Source organism: Microtus oregoni, unplaced genomic scaffold, assembly GCF_018167655.1.
Source record: "Microtus oregoni isolate MIOR12 unplaced genomic scaffold, Mior012 000020F_ref0000438, whole genome shotgun sequence".
Classification (NCBI taxonomy): Eukaryota; Metazoa; Chordata; class Mammalia; order Rodentia; family Cricetidae; genus Microtus; species Microtus oregoni.
Genome location: NW_024543079.1, coordinates 15,528,785 through 15,550,000, shown reverse-complemented (window position 1 = coordinate 15,550,000; position 21,216 = coordinate 15,528,785). Strand labels below are relative to the sequence as shown.

Genomic DNA, 21,216 nt, shown 5'->3' with positions numbered 1-21,216 from the left:
GGCCCCTGGTTGGAAATCTTTTGGAATTGGCTGTGAAGCTGAACATCACCTCAGAAGTCTTGGCCGTGAAAAACAATCAGGGGAGGGTCCACCTGGTTCTCGGTGACTGCACCCACTCCCCTGGCAGCCTGCAGATCATCTTGCTCGATGGGTGAGGCCAAAGAGTTAGCTAGCTTCTCCCACCTGGAAACAAACGGCAGGGTGGAATCACAGAACAATGGAGGACAGATGAGTAAGAGGATAAAAAGATGTGTATGGGAGGAGGAGGATGGGGAGGTAGACTGACGATGTGTGTTTGGCGAGAGAAGGGAAAGACAGACAGACATGGACAGATGGGTAAGCCAATGCATACATGATGTTCACTTATCCCTTGTTAGACAGAATGGCCAATTTTTAGTGCTATGAAAAGCAGCGGTGTACACATCAGCGACCTGAATGCTTTTTGTCTGTTTTGCCTACTTCATGGACTTTCACCGACAGTCTATCTAAAGTTATCTAGTTATTACAAAGAGGCAAATTTCACTGCTGTTTCTCAAAAAGTAAGGTAGATGGTGTTAGAGAACATTATTCTGCTTATTATGCCATCATATTTATAATAGGGTGGCCAATTTTATAATGGATTAGGCCATAAATAGTTTGAATTTCAGTCCCACCTATCACAGGGAATGTGAGCTTCACTGGCATTTCTCCAATTTTGTCTCATATTATTTACTTGTAATGCAAAACTACATTGAGATGATTGGCAGAATCCTCCTAAGCGCTATCTAGATGTAACACCTGTTTGGATTGCTTGCTTCAGTTGCCTGTTACATGGCATGTCATGCAAAGTACATAGGACCTGTCCACAACATGGCTCACATTTGATAAATACATATATTGGGTTTTGTGTGTATCTTTCCATTGAGTCCCCATAATAAGGAAAAAACTAAGATCTGCTCATACATTCATGGATTTCACAGTCTTGTTATGCACCTACTACGTCCCTGAAATGTGTGTTTACTCTACATTCACCTATGTGTGCATGTTTGGCTGAGTGTAATTCTTCAACTAGGATTCTTGCTATTCCATCTGCCAGGGACATGAGTGTGCCAGATCTGGTCTCAGTTGCCCGGTGCACTTAGTGTGCGTAGTGGCTGCTGGACTTCTCCAGACCAACCCCCAAGCCTCTAGGTCACATGCTTGTCTTTCTCTTCCAGATCCACTCCCCTTCAAAGCTTTCTAGACAGCCTCACAGTGATATTGACTAAAGTCCTCCCTGACCTGGTGCAGGGCAAGGTAAGGGATCAAAGTGACTGACCTGCTCATGGGTCTTAGAGCTTCTCAGGCTGAAAGAGAACCCTGGAGTGAACTAAACTGAGCAACTATATATGAAAAGTGAATCCAGCCCTCAGCCCATCTGTCCTGTGGTCCGCCCCTCCAAACACATTGGTTGGCTTCTTCTAGGCTGTAGAAAATATCTCTGAATATATTCTACCCTGGGCATGCTGCTTCTCTGAGGGTCTCCTTGCCGGAGGTCTTGTATCTAATTCCACTCTCTGGCCTGGGTCAGGTGTGTCCTCTGGTCAATGCGGTTCTCAGCCATCTGGATGTCACTATGGTGCACGACATTGCTGGTAAGTGCTGTTTCCAGGTCTTCTCCCACTCCAAGAAAGCATCAGTTTCCCCCAAGGAGTTTTGTCCCTGAACATCAGGAGACAACCAGACCTCATTGACTTCATCCCATTCTCTTTGGGGATGTCTTTGTTCCCATGAATGATCCAGATGAGGTTGAGGTAAAGCCCTGAGATTGGCTGGGCTGTCTGGAGGAGGAGGAGGCTCAGCCTTCCCCACATACCTGAGCATGGTAAGCATGACCGGTGACCAGAGCTCTTGCTGGACTTCTTCACAGCCAGAACGTGACTCTAATCTGACTTTTGTGTTGTTTTTGTTGTTCAGAATTACTGATCCATGGACTAAAAATTGTCATCAAAGTCTAGGCCTCCCAGGAAAGGAGGATCTGCCTTCATTGAGCTGGTGAGCACTGTTCCACATTCCTCAGTACTGGAGGATAGGCCATTGTCCTTTGAGAAGGAAGCAGGACCTAGGGGCAATGTCATCAGTATTAGTCAGCTTTCCATCTCTCAAAAGACCCAAGATAATCAGCTTATAAAGATGAAAGGGTTTCTTTTGGCTTACAGTTTTGCAGACCCAGTTCATGACCAATCATTCTATTGCTCTGGGACTGTGATAAGGCAGTGTGTTTTAGTGGAGGAAACCATTCATTCATTCAGTAGCCAAGAGGCACCAAGAAGTAGAATTCCAATTCCCTCTGAGGGAAAGCTCTAGTCACCTAAAGGCCTCCTGCTCCCCAAAGACCCCACTCCCACTGGTTCCAGTGTCTCCCAGCATCACCGCCTTGGGGACCACACCTCTAACATCTGGGCCCTTAGAGGAACGTCTAAGATTCAAGTTATAGCAATATCCAAAGAGAAACAAGCATCCACACAGTGACACACAGAAATATATACAAAGGTCCACAGAGAAGCTGACAGAGGTGGAGAGACACAGATGCCGCATCAACACAACAGCAAAGAGAAACTTGCAGCATCATGAATACACACACACACATGAGCCAGATATATATGTGATACAAATGCATGCAGTCTCACACCACTATACTCACACATATGTGCAAACATATACAGACTCACTACAGTCAAGTCCACACAGGTCTGAAGACAACACCCGCACCTAGAGTCAGGCTCCTTGCGGCTGAGGTCTTATCCTTGGGTCTCAGCATACCTCCATCCCTCAGAGGCCAGTGTGATGATGAACAATACCAGTGAGAGTCACTGGCTTCACGTCTCCCTCCTGATCAAATTCTTCTCCCAACAGAGAGAACTGTGGCTGCTCAGTCTACTGCTTCTTGCCCAGTGTCCCATGGCTCACAGAAGGGGGCCCCTGTCCTGGAAAAAGATACGCCTCCCCAAGGATCCCGATCTCTTCCTTTCCCATCAAGAATGATTAATCCCATGATTATCACTAAATAAAATGGCTCTTCATCTGCACTAATGACTTGTGTTCTTCAATATTACTCAAGGCTGTAGAAGCTAGAAAGAGCACTACCTAGGCAGTCAGGGCCGTGCCCTAGAGACTCATTCTGAGTCTGAGTGATCTTGAAGAGCAGAGGGCTGGGTTCAGGTGAATGGAGATTAGGGTGGCTGCCCTGCTGTGCTTAGGTGGTGTGAATAAACACTCAGGCATCGATGTTCACACACAGGTTCCCACTAGGAGGGAAGCAGCCGATAGTAGATGTGCTCCAGAGCTGGGCATGAAAGGGGTGTGAGGACATATGTGTCTCTGGCTCTATCTCAGGCTGGGTGCTGGAAGCAACCAGGAATGTGGGAAGGTGAACTGATCACAGCAGGAAGAGAAGGCTTGAATGGGGGCCACTCCATGTGGTGATGCTTGGGAGACCATGAAGTAGACACCTGGAAAGCTAAAGGACGTTGTCTACTGGCCTCTTCTCTGTGCTTCCGGCAACAGAAGGTCAAAGAAAACAAGCAGAATGAAGAGCACCATGGTCCGAGTGTTAAATGCTTGTGAATAGCAGGGCAGAGGCTAATGGGGGTTGTCATCTTTTTTTTGTGATAAATCTCCAAAGGAAAATCCGGGAAATAGGATGTAGTCTTTGAAAATGGTCAGCACATTCTTGGGATTCCGGGAGGCCATGCCTGCATATGATGAGGAACTGCCTGGGTCCAGCGGGCCCCGTGGGCCTTTAGTTGTGCAGAACTATCAGTACATCGGGGCACACACTCGAATCTTGGACCACCTCTGGTTGTTCACTCCCTCCTGGTGAGCTGGCTGTTTGATGGTCGAGCCTCCTGAACCCTAGAGTTTCTGACTGGGACACTCTTGTCTGTGCCAATTCCTTTTGGAGATACAGTTCTGTTGAGTCCATCCATTTGTGGGGTTTCATTGAGTGCCAAGGGTTTGTTGTAACCCCCTACCAGCCCTTGTGCCTTGGAAGCCTGCTGAACTAAAGTGGCCTTTCCATTGTGACAAGGTTGTTTGTGACATTCCTGCCTCAGTAAGTACGGGATAAACAAAGGAAGCATCTCGTTTCCCTCCAGCTACACAGCACAGCTTTTGCTGACTAACCCACTGGGGCTTGGCTGGCAGGCAGTGGGTCACACCCCCTCCTCCTATGGCTCAAATCCTTAACTATGAGCAGGAATGTTCCCTCGGGTGCTGGCGGTGTTATGTCCACAAGCAGTCAATGTGTCCATGCTGTGATGTATTCAGCAGTCATCAGCACTCAAAACCATCCAAAGGGCCCCGCCTACATGCACATAAGCACCACAGGCAGAAAAACACCCTGCATCAGCAAATTAGCCTCAAATTACCTGATGTCACCAGTTCCCATTGTCTCGTAGGGAGACCAGAAAATCTTGTCATGAAAGCATCTGCAAAAGCTACAGCAAAGTCTACATCCTCCTCTTGCATCTTTCTGTCTTAACAGGGAAAGAAAGCCACTGATCACTTGACCCCCATCCCTTAGAGCACCATTAGGCCTAAGACAGTTGTATCAACAATGGTCCTTTATCCCACAAGCACCAATCAGGCTGTGGTGTGAGGCTTCTCTGGCCTTTTGTCCATATCTGTTCTTTCAGTGTCAAAGCTCTCCCTCAGAAAATGACCTGCTTTTAAGTCTCCTTCTCACCATCAATGCATGAAAACAGGTCTTCCGAGGGGACCTCAAACAACCCAGACCGGGGGGGGGGGGGGGGGGGTTCCCTGCACAGGCCCCTCTGCCTGCTCCAGGCATCATCTAGGAAGTTAGGAAGTGACGAGAGCTTATGCTCACCACCTTATCCCTGCAAAGCCAAAGGACAGCCAGCACCTCAGTCAGCCCATCACCTACTCCCCACTGCTAACCCCATCTTGGAGCAAGGACCTACCATTTGACAATGCCATGACTTGTTTCCTTGGTAACCCTGCTCACTGTGCCAGACTGATGAGCAGACAGCACACAGTGGTCCCCAACCCAAGAGCAGAATTTAAACACTTATACCCAAGGCTTGCTGTTATTGACATGTTCAAGGGACACACAGGAGAGTCAGGGACTGGCTAGGACAATGCTGATGGTTTCTAGTCATTGTGGCAAATGTCTGAACAAATCAGTAAGTGACATTATTTTGACTCACAGTTTCAGAGGTTTTGGTGCATCACAGTGGGAAGGACAGGGTTGTGTGGAGCAGCCCACCACCTAGTGATCAGGAGGCAGAGAGGGACCAGGCCTGTACTAACAGAATCCCCTCTCTATCACCCAGTGAGGGCTCTAAGCCTATGGCAGAATGCCATGGGTATAAGTGTATTAGTGGTCTCTGGGACACCACTCACAGACATTTGTATAGTGCACTTTACTAATCAGATAGGTGCTTCCCATCCAAGCAAAAGGTCGGGATGACTTGTCACAAATGCTTTGCTTACACGGGGGAGAGGAGGAGAGAGACCACACTGGCAGGCAATGCCAGCAACTAACCAGGATCACCCTGCTGTGCCTGCAACTAACCAGGATCACCCTGCTGTGTCAGTCACTAACCAGGATCACCCTGCTGTGCCTGCAACTAACCAGGGTCACCATGCTGTGCCAACAACTAACCAGGGTCACCCTGCTGTGTCAGTCACTAACCAGGATCACCCTGCTGTGCCTGCAACTAACCAGGGTCACCCTGCTGTGTCAGTCACTAACCAGGATCACCCTGCTGTGCCTACAACAAACCAGGATCACCCTCTGTGCCACACAGAGTCCTGTCCCTCCCTAGTGGAGTCTGCACATTGAAAGCTGGGCATGTCTGAAGCCATTGACACACACACTGAAGCAGAGTGAAGAAGAATTCTCTAGAGCAGAAGGGTCCCCATGCAAGGCACGGATGCTGTGGCCTCTTTTTCATGCAGTAACTGAGTCAAGACAGAAAGATGAGGACAGAACGTTGTGGATCATTAGAAGGAAAAGCTACTCCTCATTCAGGTTTGGTTGAAGACTCTCAGCAGCTGAGCGTAATTCCGGTATGGATAGCATTTTCTCTGTAGGTTGCTATAACATAGAGACAAACTGCCTTTTCTATAGAAATATTTTCAGGTGATAATGCTAGACCACCAATAAACCATGCTTAAGGCCAGGCTGCATACGGCCTCAGGCAGAGCTTCACTCCTCCCCCAGATACTTTCTGAGAAGCTCACAAAAAAATACTATACATGGAGACACAAATACACTAACTTCTCGCATCCCTATGATCTAAGAAGTTATTTATTCACCATAATCTTGTCTGCTGCATCTCAGGAGCTATGCTGTTACCTCATTTAAATTCCTTGGCAACCATTTTAATACAAAACTTTCAGAACCTACCAAAATTGCATATATGACAATTATATAGAAGACGAAGCCTGGCTCCACTTTGAGAAGCCCACACCGTTGCTCAGTATGCCTCAGTCTTTTCCTGAATGCCTCCTCTCTCATAACGCCCGTCTGTAAATCTAAGCATCTCCTTCCTAATAAACTTCAATTTCTCTTCATACAAGCTCCTGCTGCGATCCTTTTCTCTGGCAAAACCAAGGATCCAGTTTTACCTGAGAGCAGAGTCTGAAGAGGAAAGGAACTCTTTAGGCTGCTGCAGACAACTCACAGCACGGAGCAGAATCCACCATGGATGAAAGCATGGAAGTGTCCCAGGCCCAAGGCTCATCTTAACCTAGCCAAGCAAAGGGTCAAAACACTGTATGCAAAAGACAGCCACTCTTAGCACAACTAGGAATACACACACTACAAAGAAGAGAAGCTTACAGAATTAAGATTAGTTCAGTCATTAGGCAGACACCTAAAACAACCACTATCCACAACAACAAAAAAAAAAAAAACTCTGGAGAGAAGGAACAATTCAATTTGCAAAGTGGTTGTATTATATTTTGAAGTATGAGGCACAGAGACACGAAGCAGTAGCTGGAGAAATGGCTCGGTGGTTAAAAGCACTTACTGTTCTTCTAAAGGACCCAGGTTTTGTTCCCAGCACCTACGTGTGACTCACAACCATCTGTAACTCTAGTACCATGGCTTCTGGCACCCCGTTCTAGCCTCTGTGAGCTTTGTGTGCACATGATGCACAGACATACATGCGGACAAAACATTCACATGTGCAAAATATAATAATTGTTATATTCGTAAAATGTATGCGGCACACAAAGGAACAAGAAAATATGGCTCCTACATTTGAGAAGTACCCAAGGACTCTCAGAGGTTGAACTTACAACACAAAAACTTAAATTTTCTATTTTAAATATATTCAATAAACACTCATCTAAGAAACTATTTTAATCACTGTTCTATTGTTGTGATTAAAAATCATGGCCAAGACAACTTATAAAAAGAAGCATTTAATTGGGGACTTGCTATACAGCTTCAGAGGGTGACTCCGTGATCATCATGGCAGAAAGCATGGCAGGAGTCAGGCAAGCATGGATCCGAAGCAGTAGCTGAGAGCTCACAACTGATTCAAAGGTTTCAGGAGGCAGAGAGACTAGGCCTGGCATGGGTTTTTGAAACCTCAAAGCCCCACCCCCAATGACACACTTCCTCCAACAAGCCACACCTCCTAATCCATCCCAAACGGCTCCACTAATCAGGGCCCAATCATTTAACTATATAAGCCTGTGGGGGTCATTCTCATTGAAATCCACAGAAACCTTGTGAAAAAAATTACAGGAAAATATCAGAACAATGTCTTCCAAATGAACCCATGACCTTGGGCCTGCTCAGCACACACTCAACTAATGAGCTACATCCTCATCTCCTATGTTTTTACTGATATGTCCACAATCCTACTTCAGGGCCCAATAATTAATGTCGGGAAAGTGATGAGTATACTACTAGTGCCCCGCTGGATGCTACTCACACTCAAAATAAGTTTCTTCCAGAAAGAAGTCTGGGCATGTATGAGCCTTAATCATTAGAGGGCTTGCCTACCAGGAAGGAAAGCCTGGACTCAACCCATAGCACCAGCACCGTGTAAAATGGAAGTGGTACATTCCTGCCATCCCAGCATTCGGGAGGTGGAGGCAGGAGGATCAGAAAGTCAAGGTCATCCTTGCTTACGTACGGAGTTTTGATGGCATCCTGTGCTAGAGACCAGCTTGTTCTTTGTTTGTTTCGAAAGTACTAGACTCGCCGGGAGCCCATGAGTTTTCCATTTGCAGCGAATTACCTGAGTGGTGGACCTTGACTGCTATTGTCTGATAGACCCATTGCTCACCAGCGGTTTGACTTTGGGCTTTCAAGTCTCCATATGTGAGGAAATGAGATCAAATCCTTGCCAGACATCGAGGTGATAGGCCAATCCCTTTTGCATAAATGGTTAAGAGTTAGACTCTCTGAATACAGGTGACAGTTGTATGGCTGGGGCAGACTGTGGGGCCTGGCAGTGAGATCAGGATTTATTCTTACTGTTTGTGCTGGTTTTTTGGAACCCATTCTCTCTGGAGGGACACCTTGCACAGCCTAGATATAGTGGGGAGGGCCTTGGTCCTGCTTCAAAGCAATGTGCTAGACTTTGTTCACTCCCACGGGAAGCTACTTTCTCTGAGGAGTGGATGGGGGTGAGCTGAGGGGAAGGTGGAGGGAGTGGGAGTAGGGGAGGGAGTGGGAAGTGGAAATGGTATGTAAAGTGAGAAAAGATAGGTTTTTTTTTTCCTTTTTTAAATAAAAAAATAAACTAAAAAAAAAGTTCTTTCACAGGCCTGGGAGGGTGGGAGGAGACCAGAGTGTAGATCACCTCCCTCTTGTGGTTGCAGAGGAAACTGCACATTGATGCCCTATGAGGGGCCTTTAGATCCTTGCTTCTAGAGACCTAGGGCGGGATCTGGCTAGGCCCCTTCATTACCTGCATTTATATCATTGTTCCTCTAAACGGTCTCTCTACTTTTTGAAGGAGAAAAGAGTTACAGGCAAAAACACATTCACACTGTCTTGTGTGTGACAGGTGCATATGTGTTTTATGTGAGTGTGTTTGTGTGTATGTGTGTGTGTGTGTGTGGTGGCTACTGTCCCTCAGAGACTATCCACATTATTGTTAGAAAGTCTCTCAATAGTGTAAAATTTGCCAAGAAGGTTAGGCTTGATGGGCAGTGAGTCCCAGAGATCTGCCTCAGCCTCTTTAATGCTGGGATTATAAACATGTGCGACCATGCCAAGCTTTGTGTATGTGTGTGTATTTGTATGTTTATGTGTGTGTATATGTGTATGTATATGTGTGTGCTTATGTGTATGTGCTTATGTTTGTATATGTGAGTGTGAGCGTCTGTGTGTTTATGTGTGTATGTGTGTTCTGGAGAACAAGCTTCAGTTCGTGCAAGGCAACAGGTTTGCAAGGCAAGAACTTTACCTACTGAGCCACCTTCCAGTCTTACCATCTTTCAGATTTTGGGTTTTTTTGTTATTTTTGTTGTTTCTCTGTATAGCCCTGGCTGCCCTAGAACTCGTTCTGTAGATCAGGCTTGCCTCAAACTTACAGAGATCTGCCTGCCGCTGCCTCAGGAGTGCTGGGATTAAAGGTGTGTGCCACCACCTCCCACCTGCCTTACCATCTTTTATACTTCCCTATTACTCATAAGGTGTTCTTTATTTCTCTTTATTTATTTATTCTCTTTATTTATTTATTGCACTTTTGCTAACTTCCATTCTCTTTCAGCCTGAGGGACCCCTTTAGGGCATGCTTAGTACTGTTCAGCTTATTGGATTGTTTTCATTTTTTCTGTTTCTCCTGTGAAAGCACTAACTACTCACCACAGACAGGGAAGCTGCACTGAGAGGAGACCACTGTGAACATTTAGGCAGAGGGATTTAAGTTTGCCAGGTGTAGTGGTACACACCTTTCAACCCCTCCCAGCACTTGAGAGGCAGAGGCAGGTGGATCTCTGCGAGTCTGAGATTACACCAAGAGACCTAATCTAAAATAATAAAAACTGAGAAATACCTGCATTCTAACTCTGGGTTCAGTGGTCCACCAGGGATGAATTAAGTGGAGGCTGAGGCAGCATGGTTTGGAAGATGGTAAGGTGGTGTTGGTTCAGCCATGGTGGCTTGCCATGCCACCTCAATGAAGAGGACTGTAGAGCCTCCACAGCATCTGTACAGGCTCCAGTGGCCACTGCCAGAAGATTCAGAGAATGGGCAATGGCAAGACACTGATTTGGAAAGAACTTGATTAGCTACAGCTCCATGGAGGAATTTGAGGAATGTTGTTTCTGTGGTGAATTTGCTCCAAAGGCTGACGCATCCAACAGCACCCATGACTATGATGGCATTAGCCATGCAAACAACACAGTCCTTGTGTTAGCCACTGTTCTGTTGCTGTGCTAAAATGCCATGACCAAAAGCAACCTACAGGCAGAATCTGGTTTGGCTTATGGTCACAGAGGGCAAGCCCGCGATGGTGGGGAGGGATGGCAACAGACAGCTGGGACAGGAAACTGGCTGATCACATGCCTATCAACATGCAGGAATCAAAGAAAATGAATGGCAAGTGAGGTGAAGCTACAGAATCTCAAAACCCACTTCCTGTGATGTACTTCCTCCAGCAAAGCTCCCACGCTTAACAGCCCCATAACCTCCTGAAACAGCGCCACCTATGTGTGCATGTGCCGGAGGAAAGACATGGGGCATCAGATCCACGGGAACTAGAGTAGTGGGATGGATGCCAGGATCCAAATCTGGGTCCTCTACAAGACCCACAAACACTCTTAACCAGGAAGTCCTCCCTCCAACCCAAACAAATCTTTATTAGAAGTGGGAGGTGTGAGTGGGAAAGTCAAGAGCGAGTAAATTAGAGGCTTCATCTCCCAGTACGCTGATTGGGAGAAAGACCAAGTGTGAGTGTCTCTCTGTCCTGCCACCTCACACTTGAGCCCCAGCTCCCATCGTCAAAGCTCATTCCCACCCCTGGGCTCTGAGGACCCACACGTGCTCCATGCTGCCTTTATTTATATGCCATTGCTATCCAGTGAGTTGACTTCTAACGCTGCCCTGTGCTCTAGGTCACTTTCCCTAGCTGGACCTCAGTTTTCTCCTCTGGAAACAAGCAGCATCCCTACCAGGAATCTGGTGAGGACCTACAAGCACCGAACCATCATGCACTGGCGACTTAGAAAACAGCATCCACATGTGTGCCTTCACACCTACACATGTGTGCATAGAGTTAAGGGATCGTTCAGAGCTGGGAAGGCCACATGTAGTGGGTGAGCAAAACATCACCAAACAGAGAAAAGGAACGAGACCTTGGAAGGATATGGACTGAGAGCAAAGAATGAAGTTCCTGACGAGGCTACTCTGGCTGTTCCACTCCATTCCAAGCCTGATCTTTCTGCCACTCATGAGCGTGAATCTCCAACATAATCCTCATGCATGGGACCATGAAGTCTTTAATAACCTGCCATCTCAAGTCGTCTTGCTTAATGTGTGGATCAAACAGCTGACTCACCTGATTAAGTGACTGGTAATTGTTTACTTTGCAGAACCCTGAAAGACACTGCCAGATTGCAGAATTGGGAATTATCTAGAAGCCCATCATCTAATCTTGTGTTTCCTGAGTCTGGTTCTATAAAAGAGGCCCTCAGCTCCTCAGCAGAAACAGATAGAAAAGAAGCCCAGGACAGCCGCTGAGACCTCGAGACTCAGGTAAGACCTGCCCCTTCCTCTGCTTCACGGGTTCTCTGGGGAGCAGGAGGCCATGCCCCTTACTGTAAGCTTGTGCTGGCAGATGGTACCGTCACTAACTGGGGGCCTTCCACGAGATACAGGGATGGCCTTGGTCAGGGGCAAGGACTCTGTTAACTCACCAGTAGTAATAAAAGCGGCGGGGCTGCGTCCCCAGCACCCCAACTGTCTGCTCGGCTAGCTTATGCCCGAAATAACAACACACAAACTGTATTCATTTAAACACTGCTTGGCCCTTTAGCGCTAGCCCTTACTGGCTAATTCTGTTATCCCGATCAACCCATCTCTAATAATCGGTGAGCATGACCTTCCTCCATCACTCACCTTTCCTAGAGAGGGCAACATTAATGGAGCAATGGGCTCTCAACATGCCCGAAGTCAAGGCTGGAGGGAAGGAACTTTAACTTCAGGTTCCATCACAGTTGAGAAGCTGTCTATGGTCATGTGACCTTGGACATTCCATGGCTCTTGATGGTATCCACAAACCATCATGGCCCGAACCATCCAAAGACCAAAGAACCATCGCTTAGCAGAGGTGATGGCCGAGCAGTTCAGATCTTCAGCCTCTGCCATGTTGGAGCCTCTTCATCCACACTGGAGAGTCAGGCCACCACAGTCACATGTCACATGCCCCAGAGTAACTCCAACGGTCACTTAACTACGCAGAAGCTTCTGGGTCAGGCATGCTTGACTTCAGCTCCTCTTTCTGCTGCAACCTGTGACACTGGGGGAGACTGCCTGGAGTCACTGGGCCTCTGCTCCAACTGTGCACTAGACGTCTGAGGATGTGGTGACAATGAAGCTGGTGACCGAATGGCTCAGCCTGGGGCCTGGGACAGACAACACTATGGTAGTGTTAGCTGTTGTTGCTAGTTACCACTCCCTGGGCTTCAGGGGGGAAGAAACCCCACACCTGGGGACAGGACAGGCAGTGCAGAGAATCCTCTGATACCCATACCACGATGACTTGCTATTCTTTCTGCAGATACCAAGAGATGCTTCTAGTCGGGAGCCTCGTTGTCCTCTGTGGGCTGCTGGCCCAGAGTTCAGCCCAGCTGGCTTATCCCTTACCCCTAAGCTATGACCTGCCCACATCTGTGGGTCACTGCCGGCCCTTGCACCTGGACCAGAACCTGCCCACATCTGTGGGTCACTGCCGGCCCTTGCACCTGGACCAAAGCCTGCCCATATCCATGGGTCACTACCGGCCCATGCACCTGGACCAGAACCTACCCATATCCATGGGTCACTACCGGCCCATGCACCTGAGCCCGAGCCCATCCTACACAGTGACTCCAGTTGTAACAACATACCCTACACACCTTATTGCTGCAAACTTCAGAAATGGTGAGTGAGTCTGCGACAGTGTCTTTCAGGGGTGTGTGTGTGTGTGTGTGTGTGTGTGTGTGTGTGTGTGCATGTGTGTGTGTGTGGTATATAGTGTGTATTGGTGTATGCTGTGTATGTGTGTGTGGTGTGGTGTACAGTGTGTATGTAGTATATGGTGTGTATGTGTGCATGGTATGGTGTACAGTGTGTGTGTGGTGTGTGGTGTCCAGTGTGTGTAGTGTATGGTGTGTGTGTGTGTTTGCACACGTGTGCTGATGATAAGAAGGGGAATGAGAAAGAATGCCTAAGGCTCTAGAGCAGTGGTTCCCGACCTTCCCAAAGCTGTGACCCTTTAATACAGTTCCTCATGCCGTGGTGACTCCAACCCTACAATTGTTTTCATTCTACTTCATAGTAATAATTTTGCTACTGTTATGAATCATGATGTAAATATCTGTGCTCTCCGATGGTCTTAGCAGACCCCTGTGAGAGGGCCATTTAACCCCCGAGGGGTTGTGACCCATGGGCTGAGAACTGCTGCTCCAGAGTTAGCAATGTGAACCCTGAGATTCTCCACTTTGCAGCTTTTAGCCAAGGTTTGCTGTCTGGGGGCATTCTGGGCTTTCTGGAACACATGCCTCTCCTGAGCTATGTGAGACCTGCAGGAAGCAACGCCGGTGGTCTGGTCGGGGTGATTGGAAGAGTGATTTCCTCAATCCCAATCCTGAACAACATCCTTGAGTGAGTTTCCCAAAGAGGGATTTGGTTCCCACTAACAGCTGAATACCTACAGAGAGAGAATGGGGCGGGGATTGAGCACGACGCCAAGGCTCAATCCCCAGGCCTCTCTTCACTCTATAAGGAACAGTGGCCCTTTTGACCTGGAGCTGTCCCCAGTCCTAAGGCACATCCTGGGCTCCAGGAGCAACTATTATCCCCATGGCAACCCTTCCATGTCAACTCCAGTATCCCCAGTTCCCAGATGGAGAAACTGAGGCACAGAGATATGCCTGTGCTCACATAGCTAGGATGATGCAGAGTCAGGAGTCTAACTCAGACAAGCACCAACCTGGGGCCTTTTCTGCCCACTGCTCATCCCTTCTGGGGAATGTGGGCTGTCACTAGGCTATCCTCCTCAACCGTATCACCTAAGGGATGTGACTGAGACCTGATGTGGAGCTTCCCATGAGCCACTCAAGAGCTTCCTAGGCACAAAGCCACAATGGGGAGCTTATTGCCAGTGACCAGATATCCAAACCTGAGTCCTTAGTAAGACCAGACCAAAGCCATTGCCAGGATTCCCAGCCTCCCAAGCCTTTGCTTCCTGACCTGGAGACAGTAGACAGGCTTCAGTTTGATTGCCATAAGACTGTCTGTGCTGGTCCCTAGTCTCCTGGACTTGATTTTTCCATCTGTGAGATGGGGTTATACACACAGAGAAAGGATGTGGAGGAGACCAGAAAAGGGTAAATACCTGGCACCATGCATGGCTCAGGGAAGGTGCCCTCCCACCTCTTCTGAATTCTTCCCAACAAGTCGCGTCATTTCCTTTGACAGTGCATCCATCCATGTATCCATTTTTCCTTCCTTTCCTCTAACCACTCCCTCTGCCATCCACCCTCCCCTGTACCCAATGACTCATCTTCCTACCAAGTTAAAAGTCAGCCTTTTTCTTTGAAAGGCTCCAAACCAGCATACCCAGTCTCTTTCCTCAAATATCTTTTAGGCTTGAGGTAAACAGAGGATGGGGTGTGTCAGGATCTGATCCAGAAGGAAGTTGGAAATGATAGGGGCGTGGCCAAGAACCCCGGGTGATTCTGACTCCAAGGCTGTCCTGACCCCAGGTGTCCAGCTCTCCCTCCATGACCAGCAAATTTAAAGGTGGTTCCCTGGTTTGAGGCTCAACATGCTAACGTTTCTCCCCGACTAGCATAAAAGTCACCAATCCCCAGCTGCTGGAACTCGGTCTGGTGCAGAGCTATGATTTCCACCGCCTCTACGTCACTATCCCTCTGGGCTTTGAACTCAAAGTGAACACGTGAGTAGGTCCCAGGGTGGGTGGTGGTGGGAGGAGGACTCACAAAGGGACAGCCTGGTGGCTGTGGGGAGTTGCAAAGGCCGAGCCTCGAACCTTACCTATTCGATGTGTTGAACAAACTCGGGTCATGTGGAAAACACACAATCTCTCTGAATCTCGGTTTCCCCTAATGGGAACAAAGATCAATACCACTGTGACAAAAAATGGAGTTAAGGTGAGGCTGGCACTCCTGCCAAGGAGAAGCCTTCGACCTTGAAATGGGAGAAGTCAGATGCCATTTCTGAGCTGTCTCTGCCTTCTCTGTCAGACCCCTGATTGGAAAACTGTTGGAGTTTGCTGTGAAGCTGGATCTCACTGCAGAGATCTACGCGGTGAGAGACATTCAAGGGAGGAGCCGTCTGGTCATTGGTGACTGCATTAACTCTCCCGGCAGCTTGCGTATCACACTGCCTAAAGGGTAAGGCCAAAGGGCTGGTTCTCCTGCCCCGAGAGAGCAGGGTAAAATGATGGAATAAGAGAGGATGAAGGAGTGAGAGGACAGGAAGAAAGATATGTTGGGGGAAGGAAGTGTAGATGGGTGGGTGGAGGATGGATTGATGGGCGGGATGATGGATGGGTGGATGGATGGATGGGTGGATATTTAGATGGATGGATGAATGGGTGGTAAGACATTTGGTGAGTAGGGAGAAAGATTTATAGGCAGGTGTATCGGTAGATGAGTAAATGGATGAATAAATGCTCACTTACCCCTTATTAAACCAAGATGATCAATTTTATGTTGAATAGGCAATATAGAATATGGTTTAAGACCAACATTTATAACCTGTTGAGGCGAATAAGAGCACCTCTGACATGAACCTGGCTAGGGTTCCTATAATTTGGTTTCACCTTGCTTATCTTCAACAAAAAACCATGTGATATTATTAATAGAATCTTCCTAAGAGATAAATAGATGCGCACCTATTTGGATGCTTGTTCCAGTTGACTGCCCCATGAGAAGGCCCAGCCATTCATAGAGTAGAGGACCTGGTCACACCACAGCTCACATTTGCTAAACTCATATATTGAACGTTGTATGTATCAGTTCATTGAATCTCCATGACAACTACAAACCAGGTGCTTTTCATACATTCACGGATTCCAGTCTTGTTGTGCACCTACTGTGTCCCTGGAATGTGTGCTTATTCTATGTTCCTCTGTACATGCACAGCTGGTCTGGGTGTCACTCTCTTCATCTAGGGTCCTTGCTGTTAAATCTGCCAGGGACATGAGTGTGCAAGGCCTGGTCTCAGTTACCGGTGACAAGACTAGGTGTGTATTGTGGCTGATGAACTTCTCCAGACCAACCCCAAGCCTCTGGGTCACATGCATGCCTTTTCCTTCCAGACTCAATCTACTTCAAAACCTGATAGACAGCCTCACAGACATCTTGACTAAAGTCATTCCTGGCCTGGTGCAGGGCGTGGTAAGAGATCAAAGGGAGAGTACCCTGCTCCACGAGTCTTAGAGCTTCTTGGGCTGAGCTAAATTGGCTACTCTAGATGGGAAATATCCATCCATCAGTCCGTCTGTCCTGTGATCCAGCCATCTGTGTTACGTCTTTCCACACTTCCAAACACATTGGTTGACTTCTTCTGGACTGTAGAAAGTATCCCTGAATATATTCCACCATGGGCATGCTGCCTCCCTGAGGGTCTCCTTGCAGGAGGTCCTGTGCCTCACTCCCCTCTCTGCCCTGGGTCAGGTGTGTCCTGTGGTCAATGGAATCCTCAGCCTCTTGGATGTCACCCTGATGCATGACGTTGCTGGTGAGTGCTGTTTGTCCCTACACACCATGGGATGCCAGGACTCATTCGCCACTTCCTCCTTGGTTGGGGGTGTCTTTATTCCCATGAATGATCCAGATGAGTCTGAGGTACAGTTGGCCTCCTCCTCAGCCTGACCTGAGAACAGCTGGGCTGGCTGGAAAGGAAGACCTCGTGGTTTCCCGACGTGTCTGGGCACAGTGAGCATGGCTGGTGCTCCAGAGCCTCGGGTGGCACTCAGGTTCTTCTGAACTCCTTCGCCTCCAGATCATAACTTTTGTCATTTTTTTCTTCTAGAATTGCTGTTGCATGGTGTACAATTTGTCATTAAGGCCTAAGCCTTCCGTGAAAGGACCTGTCTCTGCTGCGATGGTAAATGCTTCTCTCATTTCCCAGGATCTGTGGACTAGCTGTCATCCTCTAGGACAGGGAAGCCAGGCTCTTGAGACAACAGCACCCACAGCAGCTCTCCTGGCAGCACCACTGTGGACACAAAGCCTTTAACGTGGGCTTCAGGAGAGGATGTTAGATTCAAGCTATAGCAGCAATACGCCAGGAGAGAGACAAACATGGATGTAGACACATAGAGATGCGTGAAGTCCATGGAGTAACTGACAGATGTGGAGATGGGCCAGAACCAAAGCAATCCAGCTTCAAAGAGAAACATATGTGATCACGGGCACACAATCAATCACATAGACTTGGCAGTCAAATACTCATCCACACAGGCACACATATACAGACTCACTAGTCAAGTCCCCGTGAGTACACAGACACACACTCATACACATACACAAGAAGCCATCAAGACATAGCCTTGAGTCTCAGCATGCCCCGTCCCTCAGAGTGCCAGGTGATAATGGAACGGTATCAGTGAGAGTCACCGACCTCAAGTCTCCCTGCTGATTGAACTATTCTCCCAACAGAACCATTTCTTGCTGGTCTGTCCACTTCCTCCTGCCCAGCTTCCCATGGCTCACAGAAGGGGGCCCATGTCCTGGAAAATGGCATGACCATCTTCTCAAGAAAGCTGCTCTCCTTCTTTCTGAGATGAATAGTCTGTGTTCATAACTAAATAAAATGGCTCTTATCCTACACTGGGGTCTTATGTTCCTCCCATCTCTTGAGGCTTTAGAGGCTGGTGATATAGCTATACCAGAGCTGGACCTCACATCACAGAACTGAATGGCCTTGAAGAGCTGAGGGCTGGGGTTCAGATGACTGCCCTTCTGTCCTTACAAAGTGCCCATGAGGAAGCTGGGAGTGGATACATATCCACGCATAGATGTTCACACACACAGTGCTGTCACACAAAAAGTGGAGTAGCATATTGAAGAATTAGCCACAAGCTGGGCACAGAGGAGGTGTGTAAGGACATATATGGCCCCAGTCTGCATCTCAGGCCAGGGATCCAGCTGTCTTACCCAAGGATAAAATTGCTGTAATAAAATACCATGAGCAGGGCCTGGAGAGATGGCTCAATGGTTAAGAGCATTGCTGTTCTTGCAAAGGATTTGTGGCATCCACATGATGACCCACAACCATCTATAACTACACTTCTAGGAGACTTGGTGCCCCCTTCTGGCTTCTGGCAGCACCAGGCTTGCACAGGGTACACATATGTACATGCAAGCAAAACACTCCTATAGATAGATAGATAGATAGATAAAAGATTTTTTTAAAAAAAACATGATCAAAAGCAAAAGCCACTTGGGAAGGAAAGGGTTTCTTTCACTCCACAGCTTATAGCTCCATCCCTGAAGGAAGCCAGGGAAGGAACTCAAGGGAAGGATCTGGAAGCAGGAAGTGAAGCAGAAGCCATGGAAGAACACTGCCTACTGCACTGCTCCTCAGCCTCCTTTCGTATATGCTCCAGGACTGCCTTCCTGGACTGGCATCACCGTCAGTGATTTGATCCCTCCCACATTAATAATTAATCAAAAATGCGGTACTGGGGCATTTTATCCATTGAGAGTCCCTATTCCCAAATGGCTCCAGTTTGTGTCAAGTTGACATAAAACTAGCCAGCACAATTGACCCCTTTTCAACTTGACACACAAACACATTTAACTAAAATTAAATTAAATTAAAATTACCTAAAATTCTCCTTTCTCATTTTCCCCAAGATGGTATGTTAATGTTAATATAACAATATAAAACATCAACTTTGAAAAATCTTAGAACTGTTAGAGTTCAGTCTCTCTAAGATTCCAACACTTCTCAGTTGTGGGCTCCTGTAAAATAAAAAAATAAATTAAATCCTTTCTTATTCCAGGAGGAAAGAACCAGGATGCAACCACAATGCAAAACCAAAGTCCAACCATGTAAGGCTCAGAGTCAGACTTCTGGGACTCACACATAATCTTCTGGGCTCCAACAGGCTTGCCACAGAACAGACAGTGCTCCCTGGGGCTCAAGTCAGTCCCATTTCTTGGCTGCTGATATCCTTGGTCACATCATCTGGCATCTCCAAAATGTTGGCATCTCCCCAGCCACTTGGCTGCACCGTCACCAAGAACCTCTCCTGAGCCTTCTTTAGGGACTCTGATCCTGCCACACAGTGCCAATCCCCATATCCTCTCCATGATCTCTTCTATCTGTATCTTCTACTACAGATAAGTCTGAACCTTCACCAACGGTCTCTCCCAGATTCTCTTCAGGGACTCAAGTCCTACCAAAACAGTGCCAAGTCCAAATTATTCTCCATGATCCCTTTATGCCTTCAAAACCAGCACCACCTGGGAGACTCTTACACACTAAGTTTGGCTTCCAGCACAGTATACAGCCCTGGCCCCCTCTGGACCACTGTTTCCTTGAGATGGCCCTGCGGGAACACTTCCCAGATGATTTGGCTTCAGCGATGCCAGGCTCATCTTAATCACCACTAATTCCTCAGCTTCTGATGACCAGCATTGATTGTCCCTGCAAAGCAAAGTTTTCTCTTTAGTGATCCACGGCTAACCAGAACCATAGATTCTTAATTCGAAATATTGGATGGCCCCAATAGAGTCCTTAGGGGACTCTCATACCTCCCTCTGGAACTTCACAAGGCAGACCTTCATCATCTGCTCTCAACATTTTTATCTTCCAAGTTCCCATCAAATAGCCCACTGAGGCCTAAGCACTCCATGGCTATTCTAGTCCGAAGATAAAATGCCACCACCCTCCTTCCAAAAACATATGATCCATTCTGTCATGGCAATACCCCATGACCTGGTATAAATTGATGCCTTAGCTAAGGTTTCTATTATGTGAAAAACACCACAACCAAAGCAACTTGGAGAAAAGGGTTGATTTCAGCTTAGGGTGAACCTGGGTGCTGCTGTCTTAGATGCAGAGATGAGGACCAGGGAGAGATTCCTCTCTTCACATTACTTAAAAACGTAAACTTACTAACATCTGTCTCACTTGTATCTGCTTTGCAGTCACCTTTTATTAAGACAGTTTGCTTCTGAGGGCTTTTAAACTTAATTCCATCAGGCTTGTTAGGTGGCTCAGTGGGTAGTGTCACTGACCCCCGAAGACCCGAGTGCTGGGATCAAACCCAGGTCCTTATTTCTTTTTACAAGAACTCTACAGACTAACCAATCTCCTCGAAATATATGTCTTGAAATAAAAACTGGGGACCATTTAGAGGAATGTGTGAAGTAAATAAGGGAGATGGTGGAGCCTCACCACCCTATCTAGACTTCTTAGAGCCCAGGAGATGTCAGGCCACTAATCTGGCATTGGAGTGCAGTTATCTCTGTAGCCACAAGAGGGAGCAAATACACATGCTATTCCCCACTGCAGTTGAAAGAACTGACTTACAGTGTGTGTGTGTGTGTGTGTGTGTGTGTGTGTGTGTGTTCACATATGTTCCACATGTGTACATCTCAATACAACTTCTTAGAGACAGTTTATTTCTTCCACTATGTGGGTCCTAGGGAGTCCGTGGGTTCTTGACCCAATCTCCAAGAACTGAGCAAGCAGACAGCAAAGTGTACAAACATGAGATACTCTTGCCAGTTCAGGGGTAACAACCTTTAAACTGGTAAAAACAACTTACATTGCTATGAGGGGTTAAAATGAACCGAGTTGAACTCCCCATAGGTGACGAGAGGTTACTGCTTTGGACCTATGGCAGCTCACATTTCTCAAGGCAGCAGATGCCAATCAAGAGCCTTCCCGGTGTTCATAGGTGTGTGGATTGATATCCGGGTCTTCGATTCAGTTCCATTGGTCCTCCTCTCTGTTTTTATGCTAATACCAGGCTGTTTTCAACTCTACTGTAGCTCTGTAGTAGAGTTTGAAGT

General features: G+C 47.4%; 2 protein-coding genes across 2 annotated transcripts in view; both read left to right on the top strand.

Moving 5' to 3' along the window:
- The window catches only part of LOC121460496 (BPI fold-containing family A member 1-like), a 4,871-nt gene extending 2,895 nt beyond the window's left edge, over nt 1-1,976 (top strand). The window contains exons 4-7 of the mRNA XM_041670935.1: nt 2-151; nt 1,197-1,275; nt 1,550-1,613; nt 1,936-1,976. Of these exons, the coding sequence (XP_041526869.1) occupies nt 2-151; nt 1,197-1,275; nt 1,550-1,613; nt 1,936-1,976 (334 nt within the window). The remainder of the gene's footprint in view (nt 1; nt 152-1,196; nt 1,276-1,549; nt 1,614-1,935) is intronic.
- A 10,768-nt stretch (nt 1,977-12,744) lies between these two features.
- LOC121460521 (BPI fold-containing family A member 5-like) lies at nt 12,745-17,259 on the top strand. Its single transcript, XM_041670977.1, has 8 exons — nt 12,745-12,884; nt 13,026-13,096; nt 13,663-13,819; nt 15,009-15,116; nt 15,424-15,573; nt 16,503-16,581; nt 16,861-16,924; nt 17,219-17,259. The coding sequence occupies exons 1-8, from the start codon at nt 12,745-12,747 to the stop codon at nt 17,257-17,259; spliced, it is 810 nt and encodes a 269-aa protein (XP_041526911.1).
- The last annotated feature ends 3,957 nt before the right edge of the window (nt 17,260-21,216 follow it).